Below are 24792 nucleotides of genomic sequence, written 5' to 3' on the forward strand. Positions count from 1 at the left end.
AAATCGTGAGTCAGAGTTGGGAGAATATTATGAAGAAAATGAAATCAATTTCTGAAGAAATATAAGTGTTTTATGAAAATTGATTTTTGAGGAATTTCAAATAACTTTTGAAAACTTGATTTCTCTGAATTCAAACTTTGAAATAAAGAATATGACTTGGAAAACCGAATTTTGAACTTGAGAAATACGTGAAATATCATTTGAAAGTTCAGAGTTTTGAGAAAATCAATTTCTGAGAAAGACTTAGAAAATTTTGAGAAAATCGATTTCTTTGAATTAAAATTGGAATTAGAATTAAGAACATGATGCATATTGAATGAATGGATATGGATTTGAAAGATATTTCTTTAAGAAATTGAGAAAATCCTTTTGAGTTTTGAAAAATGTAGTGCATTTTGAAATTAGCCTAAGAGTGTAGGCTGAATGTGGCTAATATGAAGATCACAAATTTGTGTTTCATTCGTATTCTGACTATGGCCATAAATACGAATTTCACCGAGTTTGTCAACTTCTTAAGAGCTAGTGCACGTGCCATTCGTGTATACCATAGTAAATTTATAGAAATACACACATGAATGACAAGCATAACAATTATATATCAAAGTTCAAACTATATGCAATGCAAATCCTAATCTAAGCAGAAATTGAAATTCTTATTCCAAAGTTTACATTTAATTTACATCACTAATTGAATTTAAATGAAAATAAAGGAAAATACAGCCTTGAAATATCCCTGCTAAAAAACTTGTTAGTGAAGATATGTTGGCTTTTCTAGGTTTATCTAGTAATATCTAGAAATTACTGGATTTTGCTAGATATAAGTCTTTTTTCATGATTCCCTCAGATAAACATAATGAAATAGGAAATAAAATTAAAGAAATATGAAAATAAGATTTGAAAATTCGAAATTGGGGTCAAAATGATCAAAATACTCTTGATAGCAAGACTATGACCTTGAAACCAAGATTTTTCAGAAAGATATTTTGTAAAAATAAGGTTTTGGAATTCAAATTAAAATAAATCAAACATAAGATGATGTGGTATGATTGAAAATCAGAAAATCTAAGTTAGGAATTTCGAAAATGAGGTCAAATAACCAAAATGCCCCTGATAGCAAGACTATGGCCTTGAAATCAGGGTTTTCTGAAATAAATTTTGGTAAAAACTTTGGGTTTAGGATTGAAATGAAATCAAATAAGCATAAAATCGATCATGAAGTATCTTAATATGATTCTAAACGTGAACAAACCCTAAAAATATGAACTTATACATAAAAAACTGAAAAGATCATAAAAATCATGATTTTGACAGTGTTTCGGGATCCTGCGGGTACCCTGTTTTGCAATTTAATCCATTCAAGCATCAAATGAGATTAAAAATTCATAAAAATCAGTACCTGCACTTATTATCACCCTAAAATTAGATTGGAATTATAAAATATAATTTTTGTTATTATTCCAATTCAAAAATTTCATTAAAACCCTAAAATATGCTATTTTTACCCGCAGTCACAAACCAGTTTCAGTGTCACTCCTGAATCATGGGTCAATCCACCATGGAAATTTTTAAAATTTTATAGAGAAATAGTAGAGATAAAAACAAAGAATATCTTATTTACAGATTAGAAAAATCATCTCCGGTTAGGGAGATATCGTTCCAGCAATCTGGACTTAAATTTAACGAATATAAAATTAATTAAAACTGGTACTTTCGGTTGGAAATACAGGGGAAAATAACAGAGTTCATAAAAAATTTCTGAGATTTCAGAAGTGAATAATATATAGATAAATAATGAACTTCCTTTTTTACAGATTACGAATTGGAACTATGGTTAAGGATCTATGACCTATACAAGTTGAGTTAGGGTTTTACTAAATCATAACGAGTTCTAAAACATAGATCTGACTTTCTGACAGAAAAAATAGTAAACAGAGATACAAAAATACAGGAAAATTATAGTAAATACTATAAATTAACACAAATCTACTGCACTTTACGGATCTCGAATCATATATTGGATGAAATAAATAACGCATCTATAAGTTATGCTTGAATTTGAACAACGATTTTAATCAATAAAAATCCTGATTCGACTTTGTATTTTTCCAACATGGTTCCTGAATCCCAAAACTTTTGTTTTTTTTTACAAAGACTCAATAACATATCCGTGTATCACATATAAAAAAATCAGAAATTTTTAACAAAGATTTAAATACGAAAAAACATGCTTTTTACATATCTAGAATTAAAACATATGAAAATCTAAGAAAACACTAAAGAAACATGATTTAATAATGGGAAATAATAAAAAAATACCTAAAAAGCAAAACAAAATTTATTTTAATACTGAAACATATGCAATGAACACTAATATGATAAAAAAACAAATAAAACATAGGGAATCCATGGCTGAAATTATTTTCACATTTGAAAACATAGATTTAATCCATTTAACGGATAAATCTCGTGTTTCTTTGGTTAAGAACATGAAAAACGATAGCATAAACGATTCTAATGGATTAGAATCATGGAAAACAACATGGAATAGGGGTATATCATCTTCTTGGCTTGAGATTGAGGTTCTTGAGGTTGAATCCATGGTTAAAACCATGAAAGAGATGGTGCCAATGGTTAAATTCATTAAAAAAAACAAAGAAAAGAAATAAAATCATGAAAGGCCATTAAGGAACTCACCTTGGGGGCTGAAGCTGCAATGGAGAAGATGGAGTGCTGAAAAGAGGAGAGAGAAGCTCCAAGAATCCAAAAGGAGAAGAATAGGGGGTCGACCCCCCTAAGGGCTCTTTATATAGTTTTTTTTTTCCGGTTTAATTCAAGAGTTTAAAAAAAAATAGACTCTAAAGTGGGGGGGGGGGGATTTTTCTTAATTGAGTTTGACCTTAAATGGACTCTAACCTAACCTAGTTAGACCCTAACCAAACTCCTAATTAACTTAGAAAACCTCCAAATGTGGCACCACCTAGTGTAGGCCCACATTTTGGTTTTTAAAGCTTTTTAATTTAAAACTTTAAAAACAAATGGTTAAAGGTTTAAATAAAATGGGTTTTCAAAATGGGTTTTGACTCATCTAAACCTCTAATCTAACTAGGACTATGACTAACCCTAGTCTAACCCCGACTTTATCAAATGTGGCGCCACTTCGAGTGGGCCCTGTTTGAATTTTCAGAAACGATTTTAAAACTTGAAAATAAGAGTTTTTTCAAAAGATACTTAAAAGTCAATTTTAAGATTGAAAGTTTTGAAATGGTACAGAGTTCTGACTGGGTCAGAATCCCTCCAGATATGGCGCCAACTGAGCGGTCCCCACATCAGGTTTTGGAAAACTTGAAACAAAGACTAAAGATGACTTTGAAAAGGGGTTAAAATCAACAGTTGAAATTCAAAGTTTTGAAAATAGAGTTCTAAGCGAACTGAAACTCTAGGCCAGAGTCTTGAACCAATTAGGACTCTGAGATTTTAGATTTTAAAAGCCGAATGAAGGAGTTTTTGAAAGATTTTATCAGAACTGGTAAAAACAAGTCGAAAAATACAATCAAGGTTAGAGTCCTAACTCAACTGAAACTCTGAAATAAAGTCCCGAATTAACTGGACTATATAAAATGACCTAATTTTTTAAAAATAAATGAAAATGAATAAAAATGGAAGTAAAAATAGACTTCAGAACAAACTCCTGACTGGATTAGGACTCTGGGACAGAGTCCTGATCGGACTAAAACTCCAGTTTTTTTTGGTATTTTCTAAAAAACATATGAAAGAACTTGTGAAAACAGTGAAAACAATAACAAATATTGAAATAAAAACAGAGTCCTAATCCAACTAGGACTCTATGGATAGAGTCTTAATTGAACTAGGACTCTCAGATTTTTGAATTTTCTGAGAAAACAAATGAGAGGATTTTAAAAAACAAGTAAAAACAAGATAAAATTGAAGTTTGGTTCAGAGTCTGGTCTGATTAGGACTCTGAAGAAGAGTTCTAATTCGACTAGGACTCTGAAAATTTTTGGTTTTCCAAAAAGTAAATGGTGAGATTTAAACAAAGCTTTTGAAAACCAGTGAAAATGAAGTGAGAAAACAAACTTTGGATAGAGTCATGATTCGATCAGGACTTTGAGATAAAACCTCAGAATTTTGAAATTCCATGATAAAGGTATAACAATTTTGATTCCTGAAGGGATAAATAGAAGGATTTTTTTGAAAGATTCTCTCAAAATTGAAATCAGGGTCAGAGTCCTGATCCAACTAGGACTCTTTGAATAGAGTCCTGGTTTAACTAAAACTCTGAGTTTTTGACTTCTTTTTGAAAGATTTGATTAAAAACAGGTAAGAATAACGATAAAAGATAGAGTCCTGATCCGACTGCAACTTTGAGGAAGAGTCCAAATTCGACTAAAACTCTAAAGTTTTGGCTAAAATGGAAGATATTGAAAATCAGATGAAAAGGTTTTGAAATCAAGTAAAGAACATGAATAAAGAATAAAATCTGAATAGAGTCCTGATTCAATTAGGACTCTGATAAAGAGTCCTAATTCGACTGAGACTCTAGAATTTTGGCCAAAAACAAAAGATTTTGATATGTTTTCTCAAAAACAGGTAATAAAGGTAGTAAAAGGTGGAGTTCTGATCAGACTAGGACTCTGGAAAAAGAGTCCTGATCCAACTAGGATTCTAAAAAAAAGAGTCTTGATTGGACTGAGATTCTAAAATTTTGGACAAAAATGACGAGAATGGGCAAGGGGTATGACTACATCTGGTTTAAAATCAGAATGAATTTTTGAAAAGGTTCAAAAAGATGAAAATCCAGAGTCCTGATCCAACTAGAACTCTAAAATTTTTAAGATTGTTGATAAATAAAGGGATCCAGAAGCGACACCACCTAATTGGGCCTCATCTGAGAATTGAAATCAATTGAAATTGAGTTTAAAATGAATCCATATTGTTTTCTGAGGAAAATATTTCGAAATATAAGATCCTGGGGTTTGACAAATGGCAAGAATGTCGAGTTAAAACCCAGGTTTTGAAATTGATTTCGAAAGAAAGGTTTTTAAAACTTGAATCTGAATTTAATATTTTGAAAATGGGAGTTCTAGATCTCGATAATGAGATGAAATGACATGCAATGCTATGCAATGCATTGAAATGATATGTCGAATGCATGCAATGATATGCAGTGACATATGAAATGTAAACACTGGATGGGGGTGGAAATTTGGGGTGTTTACAAAGGTGGAGGAGAAAAAAGAAGAAGAAGAAGAAGAAGAAGTTGCGCTGCCGCAGAAAAGATGATAAATAGATTAGGGTTTTAGACATGGACAACGGGTCAGGTAGGGTTTTACATAGATTAGGGTTTTAGACATGGACAACGGGTCAGGTAGGGTTTTACATAGATTAGGGTTTTACACAGATCTATATTAGGGTTTTACATAAAATAGGGTTTTACGCACGTGTACACAAATCAACACGATGTTTAGACTTAGTAAAGTACAAATCGATTTACAACTTGATAACTATTAAAAAGTTGCAAATCACTATCACTGTTATATAGAAGAAGTTTTCTATCATGATCTGTACAACAATAGACATTAAGTTAAAGTTGTAAATTGTTATCACTGTTTTATAGAAGAAGTGTTCTATCATGATCTGTATAGCAACAGACCTAAATCGGAAATGATTTATCCTATCGCGATTTGCGTTTATGAGCTTTGTCTATGTGAATGCTATCCTATAGCAATTTGATTTTATGAGCATTTTCTACGTGAACAATATGTCGTATCACGATATACCTAATGACTGATTTATAAAAGGCAGAAAGAAAATAGCTGTAAACAAATCGACACAATGTTTAGACTTACTAAAGAACAAATTGACACGATGTTTAGGGTTTAGGATTTAGGGTTTCGAGGTTCGGAGTTATGGTCTAGGTTTTAGGGTTTAAGGTTAATGGTTTAGTAATTTATTAAGGGTTTAGGGTTTAGCGTTAGGGTTTAGGGTTTAGGTTAAGGTATAGTAACAAATCAACACAATGTTTAGACTTAGTAAAGTACAAATCAATTTACAACTTTATAACTATCACGATTTGCTTTTACAAGCATTTTCTACATGAACGATATGTCACATAGTGATTTACTTGATACCGATTCATAAAAGGCGAAAAGAAAAAACAATAAACAAATCAACATGATGTTTAGACTTACTAAAGAACAAATCAACACGATGTTTAGGGTTTGGGGTTTAGGATCTAAGGTTCAGGGTTTCGGGTTTCGGGTTTAGGGTTTAGGGTTTAGGGTTTAGGGTTTAGGGTTTAGGGTTTAGGGTTTAGGGTTTAGGGTTTAGGGTTTAGGGTTTATGGTTTATGGTTTAGGGTTTCAAGTTTAGGGGTTATGGTTTAGGGTTTAGGGTTTAAGGCTTAGGGTTTAGTAATATATTAAGGGTTTAGTGTTTGCCATTAGGGTTTAGTAAGATATTTAGGGTTTAGGGGTTAGGTTTAGGGTTTACAGTGAGTGTATAGGGTTTAGGTTTAGGGTTAGATATTTGTAGTATGTAATTGAAACCTGTACGTGAGGAATAACAATTATAGCGACATGAGGTGGCCATTTGCATGTTCAAATCGTTGCTCATTTAAGGTTAGTATAAATCGCTATTGCATCAAACATATAAATCGTTCCTACTTTAAACGTATAAATCACTGCTTCAAACTTACAAATCGATATAGAAATCATACCCTTCATAAGTACATATCGTTGTAATATTTGGGCTTCAACAGTAAACCTTGTTGTATGATTTAGCAAACTTACAAATCTTGGTAACTTTATATATCATAAATTGCTACTGTGTTAAATGTATAAATTGTTGTTGCTTTAAATGTATAGATCATAAAACGTGTCGATTTAGCTTTGTTACCAAAATATGTGTCATTCATTTATAAAAGAAACATTGTTTCACATCCCTCTCATTGTCAAAAATCGATATGCCTTGTGAGACTTGTATTCCGGTTGATGATTTATGAGATTTACGCAATGACGTCTATGTCGGCCACAACAATTTGCCTTTGTATAGAAAATATTGGAATAGTATAACACAAATCGCGGTTGTAGTAATATACTATCGATTTGAGAGATATTGTTTTGTTTGTTAATATCGATTTGTAAGCTATTATGCTTACGTTTATCGTATCGATTTTTAATATAAATAAGCGATTATGCTGAATTGTTATATCGATTTGTAGTATATTATGTGATATGTACATTGATTTGTGTGTTCAAATCGTTGCTCATTTAGTAATTTCTATTAAAATTGTTGCACATTATTTGAAATATGAATCATTGTAAATAGATATTATGTGTTTGATAGTGTAGATTTATTATGATATTTGTCGTATGAATCGCGTCAAAACATGCTAATACTATAAATTGTTAGTTTTATTGGCATGGCAAATAATAACTCGAAGATCATCATAAATAACTGAATGACATTGAATGTTGAACAAAGTTTACAAAGTTTGTATACTAAGTTAATAAACTTCAATTTATTACACTCCTCAAGAGTGATACCTTATTATGCTTCCAACCACCTTATCATGCTTCCAACCACCTTTTCTTTGCCAGGGTCAACCCATTCTTTGTAAAGATCTTCAATTATTTCTCTTTGATGAGTATGTACAACCATTATGAATGCGCTCGTTTGCTTGCAAAGGATATGTGGGATCTGACCCCTGATACAGAGTTGTCAGAACTTCTGCAGAAGAACATGGAGCTACCAGCTGCAGAGTATACTTTTGAATCTGCTCTTGTTGATTTAATATCTGATAGATCCTCAGCTGCACGACAAAGGGTGGTTCGACAACAGACGATAGTAAAAGGTGGTTCGGCAGCAGACGACGGTAAAAGGTGCTCCAGCAACAGACGATGGCAAAGGGTGCTCCCGTGGCAACCGATGATGGCAAAGGGTGCTCCCTCGACAACAGCAGATGACGACAAAGGGTGATCCTCCGGAGGTGTAAGGGTGATCCGGAACGAAGAGGGTGACATATTTCGAGGTTGAGACTCTTCAAGCAGAGGTGTTTACTGCTTAAAGCGAAAACAAAAGGTTGTCCTCCATTTTCTGGCTGGAGGACATTTTGGTACATTACTCGAAACATCGTTTCATGGCGCTAATGGCAGGAAAGGATACTTAAGTCTTTGCAAACGCACTGGACTTCGATGCTAAGTGATGCAAACACACACCGGGAAATGAGCCCCACATGCTTACATATGTGGCGCTCATTCAAACCCGAGAACACGCACCTGCGTGTTCTTGGGGGGAACATATAACCTGTTTCAGTGTTTGACAGGAATCAGGCCTTGGATCATGTTTTTTAGATGTAAAGTAGGAATGTTTTTAGTCATGAAATTTTGATATATTATGAGCTGTAAAATTTTGAAAACTTAAAATTAGTTTTCTATTAAGAGACATGTAGATTATATATGTAACCATTATGAAAAAAATTATAGCTTGTACTATGTGAGTGGAGATGGGGTGTGTTCCATTTAATTTTAAAGGATGACCATCTACAAAGAGCACCGCTTCAGAACAATTCATGGATCACCTTTTCATGAATAACAATGGACTCAGATGTATTCCGCTGTGACAATCCCAGCCTAATGCAATAAATGGAGGTACACGAACTTTTATTGGATCAGGTCCAAAGGACCTTGGACAAAAAACTTGTTGGAAAAATTCTGTACAATCCAGATGGCAACCATTGTTGGTGAAACTGAACTTTTCTACTTTCATCGGTGAGAACAATGCTTGGAGGTGCAGCAAAGTTACTTTTTTAAAAGTGACAGTTGCCCCACTAGGATTGAACTAGGGTGCAGTAGGATTGTATACACAAGCTCACACGTTCTTGTACTACACTAATCACCCTTGGGACTGAGTAGCTTAGCCTCTCTGAACAGCTTCGCAGGAACACAAAGGGAGAGGAAAAAGTAAAAAACATAAGGAGTGCATGGTTCCATAAAGCTTCATAAGGGGCAAAACAGATAACATGAACTCATTATAAAAACTCGCACTCATCATGATCCAAATGACTGCATGTGTTGTAACGTCCCATCGTGTGATCCACGCATTGCTAATATCCTGTCAAAGGTGCCGCAACATCACTAACCATCCCAACATGCTTGACACATTGAAGCTATCCAAAAGAATAGGTGATTCCTCCCATAAAAGTCACAAAAGACCTTTTACTGCCTAGGTTAATCACCAAAACATTTTAGAAAAAACTCTTAGAAAAAGATTTTATAAGGTATAAAGTTATTGTTAAAGTCAAATCATAATCAAGACCAGGACCAAACCGAATCTAAATTCAAATCCAAGTCCAAATCTAAAATTCAAATAAAAATCCAAAGTTTAAAGTTTATTTGACGAGACCAAGAACTATTGCCCTTGAGCCAACTCTCTACATTTTAAAGTTAAAGAGTTTTTCAAAGATGATTACTATAAGACTAAGCATATTTTATAAAGTGGGCTTTTCCTTTGAAAATGCTTTCTCAAACAACCAGGTAAGAGGAGTTATTTTGTCAATGACTTTATTTTCAAGAGGTATAATTTTGAACCAAATAATAAAAAATTGTTCAATGAACGTCACTAGGGGTGGCAAAATATGACATGACCCCCCAGCCCGCTTCTTAGGCGGGTTCGGGTTTGGCTTAAACGGGTTCGTGTCGTAAACTGGTTGACCCGCCTAACCCGTTTATTAAACGGGTCGGGTTCGTGTTAGGGGTATGCCAACCCGGCTGACCCGTTTAATAAACGGGTTAGGCGGGTGGGTCAACCCTTTTACCCGAACCCGACCCACCAACCTGTTTACCCGACCCCGACCCGCCTGCCAACCCGTTTACTCGAACCCAACCCGCCCCCCAAACCTTTTACCCAAACCCGACCCGCCAACCCGTTTACCCGACCTGACCCATTTATTAAACGGGTTAACCGTGTCATGTCGGGTTACCCGTTTAATAAATGGGTCGGGTTCGTGTTTGCCACAACCGACCTGTTTAATAAATGGGTCAGGTTCGTGTTGAGGTATGTTGACCCGTCGACACACCAGCCAGCCAACCCGACCCGATTGCCACCCCTAAACGTCACCCATAACCTATCAAAAGCTTCTTATTTTGAACAAATTTCATTCATCTATTTTTCAGCATTCATGCCGTTCATCGAAGAAGTGGCATGGCACACCAACTTATATCACAAGGCATACAATTATAATTACAGCACACGCACTTTGAAAAACCAACAAGGCGGTAAAACCTCGTTTTGTCTGGCCACTCCATCCAACTTGCACCAAGGTTAAAAGCAATGGTTTAATGCTTACATAAAACAATGAGATTCATCCTGACGATATCAGATTTGCTGTTAGATCAATACAGACAAAGGCTTAAAATAAATGTGGTTAGGCGTGTGTACGCTTCTGTGTGTGCATGTGGATCTCTTTCTGGGAACAAAATTTGTGTGAACTGTTGTCTTTTTCTCTCTCTGGAGACAGAATCTATACAGTGTACACACACGCGCACGTGCAATAGATTTCAATGTCATAATATATATAATGTTATGTCACCCGCACACGTTTTAAATTTCTTTCTACAAATATCTTACAAATCGATACTAGAAAACATATAATATCTTACAAATCGATATATATATTGCATAATATATTATAAATCGATACAATAATTCAATATAATAGCTTACAAATCGACACTATAAAACACATAATATCTTACAAATCGATATACATATCACAAAATATATTACAAATCGATATGAAAATTCAACATAACAACTTCCAAATCGATATTAACAAACAAAACAACATCTCACAAATCGGTAGTATATTACTACAATCGCGATTTGTGATACATTGCATATACTGAGTAAATGGACGATATCAGATGGGGTAGATGCCCTTCCTCGCATCTGTAAACAAGCATTCTTGTCAAGAGGTCCGAGTGTCTTACAAATATCGTTAAGTTTCCAACGGTCGAATGGACAAGATCCACCTGCAATAACAAAACAATGCTTTAATTGCACTCACGACGACATACGTTCTTCAACAATAGCATGATGGCATGAAAAGGTACTCACGATGCTTTAATGGCACTTTTTGGAATGTTTGTGCGTCATTGCTTTCTTCCATACTACCTAATGACAACAAAAAAGAAGAGAAGACTGTAAAAAGAGATTGTCGGCAAATGCCCCTATGACGCTCACCAATGATCAAACCAGTCGATCGTGAACCCAAGAATGTTTTGTAACACAAGGCAGAAATGAGAAGGCGGCAATGTGTTGTAACATAATCTGAAAACCAAGGCGGGAACCTGGACTCGAGACTGCAACAAAGGCTGCTCTGACAGTAGTAAACCACAGTAAAGGTGCATCATCAAAAGGAGCTTCTGTTATAGCAGATGGTGCAAACATTTACTGCTTAGGGAAAAAACAGAACGTTTGGACTTTGAAGAGTTAACATCATCCTTGACTTTCTGGATGAAGGACATTTTTATCCTTTTCTCGAACCGTCATTTCCCTTTTTTTGAATGAAGGATATTTTTGTCATTTTCTCGAACCATCGTTTCATGGCGAGAATAGCAGGAAAGGGTAATTAAGTCTTTGCAACCACACCGGACTCCAATGTTAAGTGATGCCGACACACACGGAAATATGAGCCCCATGTGCTTATATACGTGGCACTCATTCGGACCCCCGAACATGCATTGTAGCAAATAATGCGTCTTTGGGGGAGAACACACAACACCCATTTCCTGGATGGTAACGTTGGGCACAAACGTTGGGCGCATCCCTTGTATTTTCAATTTAGGGTTTAATAAAAATTTATTCATTTCACCATTTGACATTGGTGTTGGATTTCGATGTTCATTCGAGCTTCTCAAGCTAGATCTGGACAAGCCAAGCTCCAACTTAGCTCATTACGAGCTAACAAGTCAGGCTCAATACTTAACACGAGTTGAGTTCGAGCAAAGTTAACCCAAGCTCAGGTTAAGCTGAAGCCGAGTCTGAGCATGAGATTTTTTGGGCAAGCCGAGTTTGGACATGCCAGGCTCAGCTCGAACCTGGCTTGTGTGGAGTCATAAATAGCAAGAGGCAACAAATGTCGTCTCTCTCTCTTAATATATATATATAGTGTTTAAGATTGAATGGCAGAAGTACGTCGAACGAGTGAACATGCGATCGTGGGTTGTGTGTGCACCTGAAGTAGACCGCAAAGACTCAAGGACCTTTAGAAGTGATCATGATCATCACTAAAGACCTTTCTTTTGTGATTTATTTTTTGCTGCTGATCTCATGCATAATCAGCGACTGAAATGCATCTAACCCCATATTCAACAATGGGTCTTGTGTGTTCTCCCCCGAAGATGCATTATTTGCTACAGTGCATGTTCGGGGGTCCAAATGAGCGCCACATATATAAGTACGTGGGGCTTGTATTCCCATGTGTGTCAACATCACTTAGCATCAGAGTCCGGTGTGGTTGCAAAGACTTAATTGCTCTTTCTTGCTATTCTCGCCATGAAATGATGGTTCGAGAAAATGACAAAAATGTCCTCTATTCAAAAAAAGAAAAATGATGGTTTAAGAAAAGGACAAAAATGTCCTCCATCCAGTAAGTCAAGGATGATGTTAACTCTTCAAAGTCCAAACATTCTGTTTTTTCCCTAAGCAGTAAACTTTTGCACCATCTGTTGTAACAGAAGCTCCCTTTGATGACGCACCTTTACTGTGGTTTGCTGCCGTCAGAGCAGCCTTTGTCATCGTCTCGAGTCCAGATTCCCGCCTTGGTTTTCAAATTGTGTTACTACACATTGCCGCCTTGGTTTTTAGCTTGTGTTACAAAACACTCTCTGCCGTCGGAGCAGCCTTTGTCGCCTTCTCATTCCTGCCTTGTGTTACAAAACAATCTCGAGTTCGCGATCGACTGGTTCGATCATTGGTGGGTGTCATAGGGGCATTTATCGACAATCTCTTTTTACAGTCTTCTCTTCTTTTCATTGTTGTTAGGCAGTATGGAAGAAAGCAATGACGCACAAACATTTTAACAAGTGCCATTAAGGTGTCGTGAGTACCTTTCCATGTCATCATGCTATTGTTGAAGAACATATGTCGTTATGAGTGCCATTAAAGCATTCTTTTGTTATTGCAGGTGGATCTTGTCTTTCCAACTGTTGGAAACTGATGAAGCATGAATTGCGCATCAAGATAACACAATATTCATGTATTAAAGCATCATTTTTAGGTTTAGAACCAACATTTAGATGCATTTGAACATGAATGAGCTACGATTCGAATTTTACTTGAATCAGAGTTAATTTGAGAAAATTATTGCATTTTTAGTGCACGAGTTTGGACTTCGAGGCAAATCGAGTCAAGACCCAATCCAAACAGACTTTTTGGGTCTTGGATTAGTACAAAACTCATCAAATCCAACCCAAATCAGACCCAAACTCATTTTAAAAAGTAATTGCAAAAACCCCTCTCCGAAAAAGGTGCCTAGTTATTCTTTTTATTTTAATCTCCTTTTTGGAATTTCCAAAAAGGGGATTTAGCTATAAATATCAAGACAAAACCCTAGGCCAATCATTTTTGCCTAGGGATTTGTGCCTAATGTTCTGAGTCTCGCTCCTCCATGCCTCCCTCTTCATCCACCCCATTCCATCTCCTTCTTCTCCTTGGTTTTGCTTGATTTTTCTTGCATTTTCCTTGCTATTGCCTCTCTTTCTTCACCATTTTTCTTCTTCTTCTTCTTCCATTTCTTCTCCTCCTTGCTGTTTGCTGATTAACATGTGTTGTCTTTTGCAAGTGTAGCAGAGGTGGAAGGCGCCATTCATGGCTGGAGCGTGTCTACTCCTCCAAGAAAGACCGGCTCTACCTCCTCGGTCCTCTTCTCCACCCGAGCTTGACTCGGTTCCCATTCCATCGCTCAGTGCACTTCAACCGTGCTACAACAGCAAGGCCAACATCATAGCATACCGGCAGCAACATTGAAGACTCCTGGACACACTTTTTTTTTGGCTTAATTCTCTCACCATCGACCCCTCCATTCGTCAGACAACCTATACTCGGTTTGTCTCTTCTCCCCCTCTCTTTTAGCTAAGACCTATGTGTAGTAGTTTGTGTTATTTGTAGCTTCTGGTTTTCGTCAGCCTTAGCATAGAAGTTGTGCTTAAACCAGCACCCTAAGATTGAGTTTAGAGTGTGTTCTTTGTTGTTTTGCAAATTAGTATAGCTAATCCCCATTTTGCGCCAAGACCGGCTAGAGTTCTTCTAGCCGGTTGTGGTTGGTTTAGCAATAGGCTTTTATGTTGCTTATTTTGTGTAACTTAGCATCGTTCTGAGTAGTTTTTAGCAGTTTGAATCTCTGTAGCCATATTACATTTTGTTTAGATTTTCAGTCTTAGATGCATTCTCGCCCAAATGCCACAAATTGGGTACGGTTCTTCTACCCGATTTAGGTGTTTGTCAAGTGAGGGTGTGTAATGTCAATTAGTTGTTTGTTGCATATTCTCATATAGTGTTTGTTGTTGTTTAGCTTAATTTCCTTCAGTATTCATTGTTAGTTTGATTCAACTTATGTTGGTGTGTTTGATAAGCTCTACGCCAAAAAAAAAACAAGTAGAACTCTTCTACTCGATTTAGGTGGGTTTTAAATAGTATATAGCTAGTTGATGTTTGTTTTGATTTCTGTTTTAGAAGCATCTTTTGATTCGTGTATTTGTTGTTTAGGAGGTTAATTTAGAATAGAGTAGCTTTACTTGCTGAATTTTGCTTATGTATTAGTTTAGTTCTTACATTAGCATTGTTTTGATATAGTTCCATTCTAGTTGATGTTAGCATTGCATAGTAGATAAGGTTTGTTAACTTTACAACATGTTTTTAGGTGTCATTTAGTTAATATACAGTTTGATACACAGCGTAGTTAGGTTAAAATAATTCTTGTTTATGTTTTATAGCTTCATTGCAATAGTTTTAGCCTCACACATCAAAACCGGTTAGAACCTTGTATCTAGTCGGATTTGTCAGTTTTTGAGAGGATAATTGATAATGCATTTTGTTGTTTTTCTGTGTTTTAGCAGTATAGTTAGTGTATGCATGTGTTGGAGGTGTAATTAGCATTTTAGGCTTAGTTTCTTTGTTATTTTATCCCTTGCTATATTTGCTTTTCTTGAAAGACCTGTTATAGAATTTTCACTGAATTTATGATGCCTATATCCGAAGCTCCCAGAGTGATATTCATAATCTGAAAGTTTTGCTGGATTTCTGGATGAATCAGGAATTTAACAAAACAAAAATCACTCTGATCGGACTCCGTTTAGGCCATCTACTGTTCAATTTTCAAATGTCTATCAGGAATTAGGGTTTAGTGTTGTGCGGGGATATAACTGTCATTTCCGATTTTATGTAAGTTTTATATTTTCGTTTTTAAGTATATTAGAAGAGTCTTAGTATAAGTACAAAGTTATTTTTAACTTAGGTTAGTTTGGTTTAATATAATTAGTCATTGTTCTTTTCGTCTTGAGCCTAGTTTTGCTTAAATAGTTAATTTTAACATTGGTATAGACGTAATTTTCTTAATTTTCCTTATGATCTATATTAACTTTGTTTTCGTGTTTTATAGGTGATACAAAGCTGCAGATTAGCGCATTTCATTAAAGCTTTGGAGTCACTTCATAGTTTTACTTTCGTGCTTGTTCAATTTGTTTTGATTGTCTTATTGATTGTAATTGAACAAGTTTACATTGTTAATATCAATAAAATACAATTATTCGATTTAAATTGAGTGTATCCTGCTCCCTATGGATCGATCCATACTCGCCACAAAAGTGGAAAGTCAATTTTATTACTTGATTGGTGATTTTCCAAAGTATTTCAATGAAAAATATGTTTTAAAATAACGATTACAAAAGTCTGATCAAGTTTTTGGCACCGTTGTCGGGGAACGACAATTACACTTTTTTATTTCTAATAGTGCAATTTATTGATATTAGTTAGTAATTGTGTTTTAATTGTTCTAGTTAGTAGGATTAGTAAGTGAATATAGGATTAACATAGTTAGTACATATAGGATTCACGTATTGCTTATTTAGAATTTATAATATTGCATGCTTCTGGAGCGATTAGACAGGTGAGTTCTAGATAACATAGTGTGATTTCTATTTCATGTACTGAGTTTTGTGATTTAGCATGCTTAGATTTAGATTTACATTTGTTATTTGAATTTTGTTTAGTATGCTTAGATTAGTATAATTGTACTTAGTTAATTCCTGCTTTTGTTATTGCTTATTGATTTTTGTTTCTCTACTTACGTAGTTAGTTAGATAGATTAGGTTAGGGTGAAAACATTTGGACTTAGTGCCACTGTATGCAAGGGCAAAGGACTTTGGGTGTCCAGCTGCATCCTTTCATTGAGGATCCAGAGAGAATTTTGCATTCTCCTAGGAGCCGAACCGAAATGGGGGATCTAGAACCCGAAGCGCCAACGTGCCCTCTCATGGAGTACTTTCTACCTACAGAGTACACTCAGACATCATGTATTAGAAGACCAGCTATAGGGGAACCATACTATGAGATTAAGGTTAGTGTGATACATATGTTACCCTTATTTTATGGCCTTAGTCATGAGGGATTCTACCGACACTTAGATGAGTTCCTCGAAATTTGTTCCACTATGAAAATCCAAAATTTTGAGGATGATACTTTGAAACTGACCCTCTTTTCATTTTCATTGAAGGACAAAGACAAGTATTGGCTGAAATCCTTAGATATGATAGTGATAGGGTCATGGGATCAGCTTCAGCAGGAGTTCCTAAAGAAGTACTTTCCCATCGGTCGAACGAACCAATTCAGGTGAGCCATCACCAATTTTTTAAAATTGGATGGTGAGAAATTTTATGAGACGTGGGAAAGGATGAAGGAGCTCCTTAGAAAATGCCCCCACCACCAGGTGTCGAGATGGCAGCTGGTGCAGAGTTTCTATGATGAATTATCTGATAGGAATCGTCGGATGATCGATGCTTCATGTGAAGGAACATTCATGTTGAAGAGCGAGGATGAGGCTTGGCATTTATTTGATACTCTTGCCGAGAATTCATTACACCATGCCTCTACCTCTCGCTCTGAGAGAGTCACACCCAACAGATCAAAGCGGGGGGTGTTTTGAAGATTGGCCCGACTGCTGAGCTGCAAAGCAAGGTAGACATGCTTTCTGAGAAGTTAGATCAACTTCTATCTGGCCCTTATCAACCTCATCCGATGTGCGCGTTGTGTGTCAGTCTAGCACATGTTGTCACTGAGTGCCCTTCGGTAGCTCAGTATCCTAAATTTGTACAAGTGCAAGTTCAGGCTGCTCAGGGTTACGTCGAACCCCCGAACAACCCATACTCGTTTACATACAACCTGAGGTGGCGTAACCATCCTAACTTCTCATGGAAGAACCCCCAAACTTCCACTCAAATCTCTCCCCCACAGCCAGCTTGGTCGCCCCCTTTCACTCAAACCTTTCAGAGGCCAAGCTTGGAGCAAGCGTGAACATTCTGCCCAGATATTTCTATGATTCATTTGGGCTAGGAGAAATGAGACTGACCCCAATTACTCTTCAGCTAGCAGATCGCTCAGTCAAGGTGCTGAGAGGTATCTTGGAAGACGTGCTCGTGAAAGTGGAAGATTTCTACTTTTCGGTCAATTTCATCATCCTTGACATGGAGGGAGTTGACAGCCAGCACCAAACTTTGATCATTCTGGGCAGACCATTTTTGGCGACTGCCAATGCCTGCATCAATTGCAGAATCAAAGCCATGGATTTATCATTCGGCAACCGAAAGGTCAAGCTAAACATTTTCAATGTTGCGATGGGTCCAGTGGGAGATACAGAGTGATTCCAGGTTGATATAACCCAGGATTTAGTGGATGCACATCCAGAAATGTATATGATATAGGAGTCCCTTGATTTGTATTATACTGTAGAGGATAGTTGTAGCAATAGTGTAGATGTGTCGGCAGTGTCATCAGATCCCCGCCATTGGAGGAGTGTCGAGCCTCTCCCACCACTTGTTGAGACCCCAGCTAGATCATCGATAGAGTCTCCCCTACAACTTGAGTCGAAGCCCTTGCTAGACTTGCTCAAGTATGCATATCTGGGAGATGGCAAGACTGTGTCTGTGATCATCTCTTCGCAACTCACTAAGGAGCAAGAGCATAGATTGCTTGACATTTTGTAAGAGCACAAGATAGCTATCGGTTGGGGGGGGGTGTGGATTTGAGTGGGATAGATCCTTCATTCTGCATGCACCAGATTCATTGTGATGAGAAATCTAAACCTGTGTGAGATATGCAGAGAAGATTGAACCCCAACATGAAGGAAGTGGTGAAGAATGAGGTGGTCAAGTGGTTAGATGTGGGAATCATATGCCCCATTTCTGATAGTCAGTGGGTCAGCCCGATTCAGGTTGTGCCTAAAAAATTTTGACTCACTGTTGTGGAGAATGAGAAGGGAAAAAGTATTTCGATGAGGACCACCATGGGTGGCTGTGAACACCCCAAATTTTTCAAAATCTTATAAATATTCCCCTTTTGCCCCTGACCCCATTTTCTGAGCAATTGAGTCACTTTTAAATCTAAATTCCAGTTTATTTCTCAAGTTTTACTGAAATTAAATTCATTTTATATGTCTGACTTGATTTTAAATTCGGATCCATTGTCCAGATCCAAATATGAGTCTCGTTGTCCAACTTTTAAATTAAAATTACAGAAAATACAAAAAAATAGTCTTTAAATAGCTCAGACAATCCATCCGACATCCGTTTGGATCCATCATATTGTATTTCTCGATTCAAGTGTCAAAACTCGAACATTTTCTCAAAACTTGGATCCAAACCCATTTTTCTGAAGAATTTTTCCCAAAATAGCCTTGAAAACCTGCTTTTGTAAATATTTCTTAAAAATACAAAAAAATTAGTTTTAAATATTTGATTTTAGGGTTTTATTCTAAAAATGCCAAAAAATGTAGAAAATGTCAAGAAAAAAAACAAAAAAATAAGGAAATAGAAAAAAAAAACACAAAAAACCTTTTGAAAATGCCTTTTTGAAAATCGAGTTTTATGAAAACACCTTTTTAGCAAAAATGTGTTACCCCCCCCCCCCCCTTTGTAAAAAAATCTTGAAAAATAAGGACCCATATGGAATTTTTTTTTAACAAACATTCATTAAAAGAAGTCGCAGAAGAGGGTTTAGGGCGTCGGTTTTCACCCCTCTCATTCTCCTTCTCCGCCTTTCTCAAAGCTTCCATCGTTCTCCTCCTTCAGCCGCCCATCACCAACCAAACCCCCATCAACCCTTGATCCCCAACGGCTCGACCCCTCTGGATTCTGCTTCTTCTTCTTTAAGAAGGGATCACATGGGCCTCTTCAATCCACCGCGTTTCACCCCTCCATTTGCGCTCTTCTCCTTTCTTCCTTTCTGACTTTAGACCGATTGAATAGAAGCCTGCACGGAGCCAAGCGAGCCTGGTTTTTCCTCTGATCGGCTGAAGGAATCAACTCCAGCCCACCATCAGCCTGTCGCTTCTCACCATCACATCCCCTTCTCGATTTTTTTTATCCTGTTAGTGAAGAAGGCCATATCTGGCAGTAACAAATAGAGAAATCGCCTCTTCTTGATCTCAATGCTTTAAGAATCCAAGGTGCTCTCTTCTTTTTACTTATTTATATCTTTTCTTCTTCTTCTTTTTTTATGAATTTCTGAATTGTTTTCAAGCAAAAGCCTCTTTGCAAGCATCGATCTGCGAATAACAAGATCGGTCTACATCCGGCAACAACAACGGAATATTCATTCCGACATTTCTTTTTACGGAGTTTTTTTGGGTTTTCTGATCAAATATTTGTTTATATTCGATCTTCTTATGCTCCTTTCCCTTATCTGATTCTCCATTCACGCTTGTTGATTTCTCATTCATAATGAATCCTTGTTTTATTCTGACTATCTGTTAAATTTTAGATTTCTGTTTTTCTCATTCTGACGGTCTGTTAATTTACATTCTCAATTTACATCGGATTCTTTGCTTTATAATCAGTGGTGTCATGTAAATGCGCTTTGAAATTCAGCCAGGGCATTCTCTTCCACTTCATATCTTAAATTTCATTTTAATCATTCCCCTGTATAGCTTATGCATCATATGTATTAGTATCATATTCGTCGGACCTCATATGCATCCGCTGAAGCTGAAGCCCACGGGAAAGAAGTCCGATCTACCCTGAAATAGCTACCACAAGAAGGTAGTTCTATCAAGGCGCTTCTGTCCGAACTACCATGGAGATCAGGGATATTTTGATCTGCCGTGAAGGCAAATCCGATCTTCCATAAGGGCAAATTTTTTTTGTTGTAAATCCTCTACTCAATTGTCACTAAAAAGTTGTCTGATCTGAATTGCTTTGACTTAATTAGCATTTAAATGATCATGAAACTCAGCATTTTCATGTGACTTAACTGTTTCTACTATATTCGATCATCAGCTAAGAATTTTCGTCGGGATGATTCTGCGTGATTGATCCTTCCGATCATTATATGTTGTATCTTGATATTCTCAGATTGCATGATCGTGACATTTAGTGTCCTCTGCTCCTTGATCCAGTATATTTCCCTTCATTACAACCTATTAGATTTCACGATGCAAATGATGTTTTCTGTACATCTTGCACCAATTTTCGTTTTCAGTTTATTGTTAGTATAGGAATCCTTTGTAGCTGCTGACCTCATTTTATGTGTAGCAGCGATGCGTGGCTTCATGCTTGATCTCCCTTTTTAGATTCGACCATATCATGGCAATTGTTCAAAATGAAAAAAAATTTGTTGCAATGGAACATACTTTTGTATATAATGCAACATTTCTTGTGGTAATTATATTCATATCAGCTCTTCACTTGGTCAACAAATGTGATAGTTTGAATTTGAGCCGGGAGGAAATTATGAAATCCTTTCTAATAAAAATTTAACAAGGTTTTGTGGAATCTTTTAATTTTTTTATGAATTGTTTACGAGAAAGAGTTTAGCTTAACAATGCTTAATGGTGGATTCTTAATTACTTGACTGTTGGGAAATCCTCTGTTTCCAATCAATGGAGGGCTTAGCAAAACTTGAAGCACTATGCGAAAGGCTGTATAATTCGCAGGATTCAGCTGAAAAGGGCTCATGTCGAGAGCACATTAGAGTGCCTGTCAGAGAATACTGGTTACATCTCACAATGCCAATACATTCCGGACAATGCAGTTTCTTCTTATGCGCTTGATTTGGCAAGTTCAAGCTTGTTGCAGCAAGTGACAGAGCACAGTCTTTCTTTGCAGTTGCAACTTGACCTCAGTAATGTTTTATTCACGTATATCTTTTAGTTGTGCTTAAAGCTATTATACCTTTTAGGTGATTTATAATACATGTTGCGTGTTGTTTATGATCAGTTGTAGATTCTCATCTTAATTTTGTCTTTCTTGCTTGTCAGTACAATGTGGATGCCTTGATTACAGCAAATGCCATGATGGTTCCTAACATTGATAAATAGCGTGTTGGCACTCAAAGTTGGACTATCCTGTGCAAGACAAGTTTTTCCTTGTGTTGATCTTGTAACATTGTCTTGGGGTTCAGCTCTAACGGGAACCCATCATGACTTTTTAGCCTGTCCTGTTAACCTCAATGGCAATATTTATGTATTTTCTTTGGTGTATATAATATGTTAGGGTTTTGTCTGTTCTATTTTTTTTTTAATTGCACTGTTTTGATTTTACTTCAAGGAAACTACGTGACCAGCTACCTGGCTATACAGAGGATCTGAGTTGCAGCTTACTGTTTCAGCATCTCTGATTGAGCATGAATTTATTATGACTTTTGGCTTTTCATATTAACTTCAATGGCAATCATTTATTCATTTCTTTGGGTATATATAATATCATGTTATGTTTTGTCAATTTCATCTCCTCTCATAATTGTTCTGTCTTGATTTATTTCAAGGAAACTACTTGATCAACTACCTGGTCACCAGAGGACCTGAGTTGCAGCCTTTTGTCACTGCCTCTCTGACTCAACTGTTTTGCCGTGTTACAAAACTTGGATGGCATGATGATGATAGATTTAGGGAGGTGGTTAAAGAATCAATGAGTTTCTTGAGTCAGCCAAGGCTTCAAGAATGAATGAATACTCAGTTTCTGAACAGACGTGAAGGATGACCGGTTCAAGGGTCTTCTAAGGATGCACCGGATAACTGATGTCACTATTGGGCCAACCAACAGTTTCCATTGGTTGAAACACCTATGATGAATATGATTGCGGGTGGAGCTGCTGCTAAACCATTCATTACTCATTACAATGAGTTGGACATGAAATTATTTATGTGCATAGCCCCAAAGTTTTGTCTTAAACAGTTAATTGTTGGAAGGGCTTGAGCGTGTGTATGAAATTGGAAAGCAATTCAAAAAAAAATGAAGGAATAGATTTAACACACAATCCAGAATTTATTACTTATGAGTTCTACATGGCTTATGCAGACTACCAAGATTTGATGGATTTAACTGAGCAAATGCTATCTGGAATAGTCAAGAAGCTGACAGAATGATTGGAAGCTTCAGCCAAATACAAGGATCTTCAGAAGTAACTTCAAAGTAATGAGAGATGTTCACCCTGCTCTTCAACTTCAGCTACTGAGGTTGAACTCAAACAGAAAAGACAAACTACAGCATCGACACTGGTTGAGTATCAAGAGTCCACCCTTTTCTTAGAAAACAGCTCAAAGCTGCGATCTCCTGCAGAGAGTAGAGATACTCTAATCAATGACAAATGTCACAAAAAAATGGAGCCTGTTTAGAGAATGAAATTAAAATCCTTGAGCCTCATGATATACATGATTCTTTTTGAATCCCAGTCTGAAGAGACAGGGCTGGTAACTTCCATCATACCCAAGACAGATTATGAATCCAGCGTGGGTGTATACAAGGCCCCATTGATTGCATCAGAGGCAAAAGGCCACATCATGTGGTAGATAGATTCGACTTTGGACCTTCAGCTGGCTCCAGGATCATGCCTACCAACAACAGTCATTCAAAGAGGTAAGTATTTTCCTCAATTGATTCAATTTTGGTAGAACCATAGGAGAAGCTCCAGCTCTGTTAGTTTTTTATATTTTCATAAATCCTATCACACACACACACACACACACACACACACACACACACATATATATATATATATATATATATATATATATATATATATATATATATATATATATGGCTGCAACCACATGTAAATGGCTTGCTCCTGCCAACAAGCTCATGCAGCGTCCTGTTACCTGCATTTTCCCTACCACCACACTTACTTCCTGCAGTGCACATTTCATCTGAACATCCATCTTGAAATTCGATTGGCTGAAGGTCTGTAGCCACTACAGGTTGCAAAGCCTGTCATACATGTATCCGCCCATCCATACATATTGTGTGGACTATAGATGCTAACAATGCATCCACCACATTTTTCCGTGATAAGATTGAATATCAATGCTAATGAATATGCTAGTAAGTTTGCATCCTTGAAAATCTTTGTTACAATCTTTGTTATAATCTTTAGGAGGATTTTTTGAACATTCTCAGGAAAAGCTGATGACCATAGTCAGTATTATGGTGTCTTCTACATACAATTGGAGTATGGTACACCTGAGGCAGCCCCTAAATGATGATTGTTGCATAACAACATGCCCATTTGTCATTCTTGGAACACAAACTATCCTCTGTTGAAATTCTGCATAAGCTTAAGGATATATGTGGGCAGTAAAGGTAGATTATACATGCATAGAACTGTATAGGCAGTTTTGGATGGACATACACGGCCAGTTTACCACTTTCTTCAGAACTATGACATCAAAATTACCATTTCTTCTGGCTTATAATGTTTACATTTAGTAGCAATGCTATCATTTGCCTACAACTTTAAGATTAATAGGGCCATTGGACATTTACATTAGATTTCATCTTGTTGTCATTACTTGTCTGTTATAGCCCATTCAGCATAAGGTCATTTAGTACCTAAGTTCACTGCTAGAGATTTGTCATTTAGTCCTTCACAGCCTTTCGCTGCCATTCACAACATGTTGTCTCTTCATCAAGTAGTGCCTCCCACCACTGCCCATGGTTAGTTTTTAGGGTTTCTTCATATTTGACATATGTTAGATATCTTCACCATATGTATAGATCAATTTTACATAGACTTCCTCACCAGCTGCATGGTAGTTAGAAGTTTCTTGTGTATTTTCCCACTAAGTCATGCAAATATATTTCCAATTTAGCGTAAGAATAGTGATTTGTGTGTGCATTTTCTAAAGTAAAGTAAGTATAGACTCATACACTTGTAATTTGATATGATATCTTCCATTCACCTTGAGCTAACTTTGTTTTGCAGGATTATAGATTTCCCCTTGTCAAGATAGATGTTTTCCATCTCTTCAGAATTCATTCCCATAATGTAATAGTTAGATATAATGAAAATATTTATATTCCCATTTCTAGATTAGAATGAATGAACATTGTAAATATCATGAATTACTTGTTCTCATATTATTTTCTCCTTTATTTCTGAAAGTTCACGAATGAGAACACGAATGACACGTGCACCATTCTAATAAAAGGTGATTAAATCCTAAGTTGATGATTCACATCAATGGCCATAGTCAGGATGTGAACAAAACTTAGGATTTTCATCTTT

At 36.4% G+C, this 24792-nt stretch overlaps 1 protein-coding gene across 1 annotated transcript; it reads left to right on the forward strand.

Annotated features, from left to right (window-relative positions):
* The first annotated feature begins 17633 nt into the window (after positions 1-17633).
* LOC149816704 (uncharacterized) lies at positions 17634-18278 on the forward strand. The gene is made up of 2 exons (XM_089986949.1): positions 17634-17882; positions 17997-18278. Exons 1-2 carry the CDS (start codon positions 17634-17636, stop codon positions 18276-18278), a joined length of 531 nt encoding a protein of 176 aa, XP_089843075.1.
* The last annotated feature ends 6514 nt before the right edge of the window (positions 18279-24792 follow it).

This window comes from Nuphar pumila, chromosome 14 (assembly GCF_984573655.1).
Source record: "Nuphar pumila chromosome 14, dmNupPumi1.hap1.1, whole genome shotgun sequence".
NCBI classification, from domain to species: domain Eukaryota; kingdom Viridiplantae; phylum Streptophyta; class Magnoliopsida; order Nymphaeales; family Nymphaeaceae; genus Nuphar; species Nuphar pumila.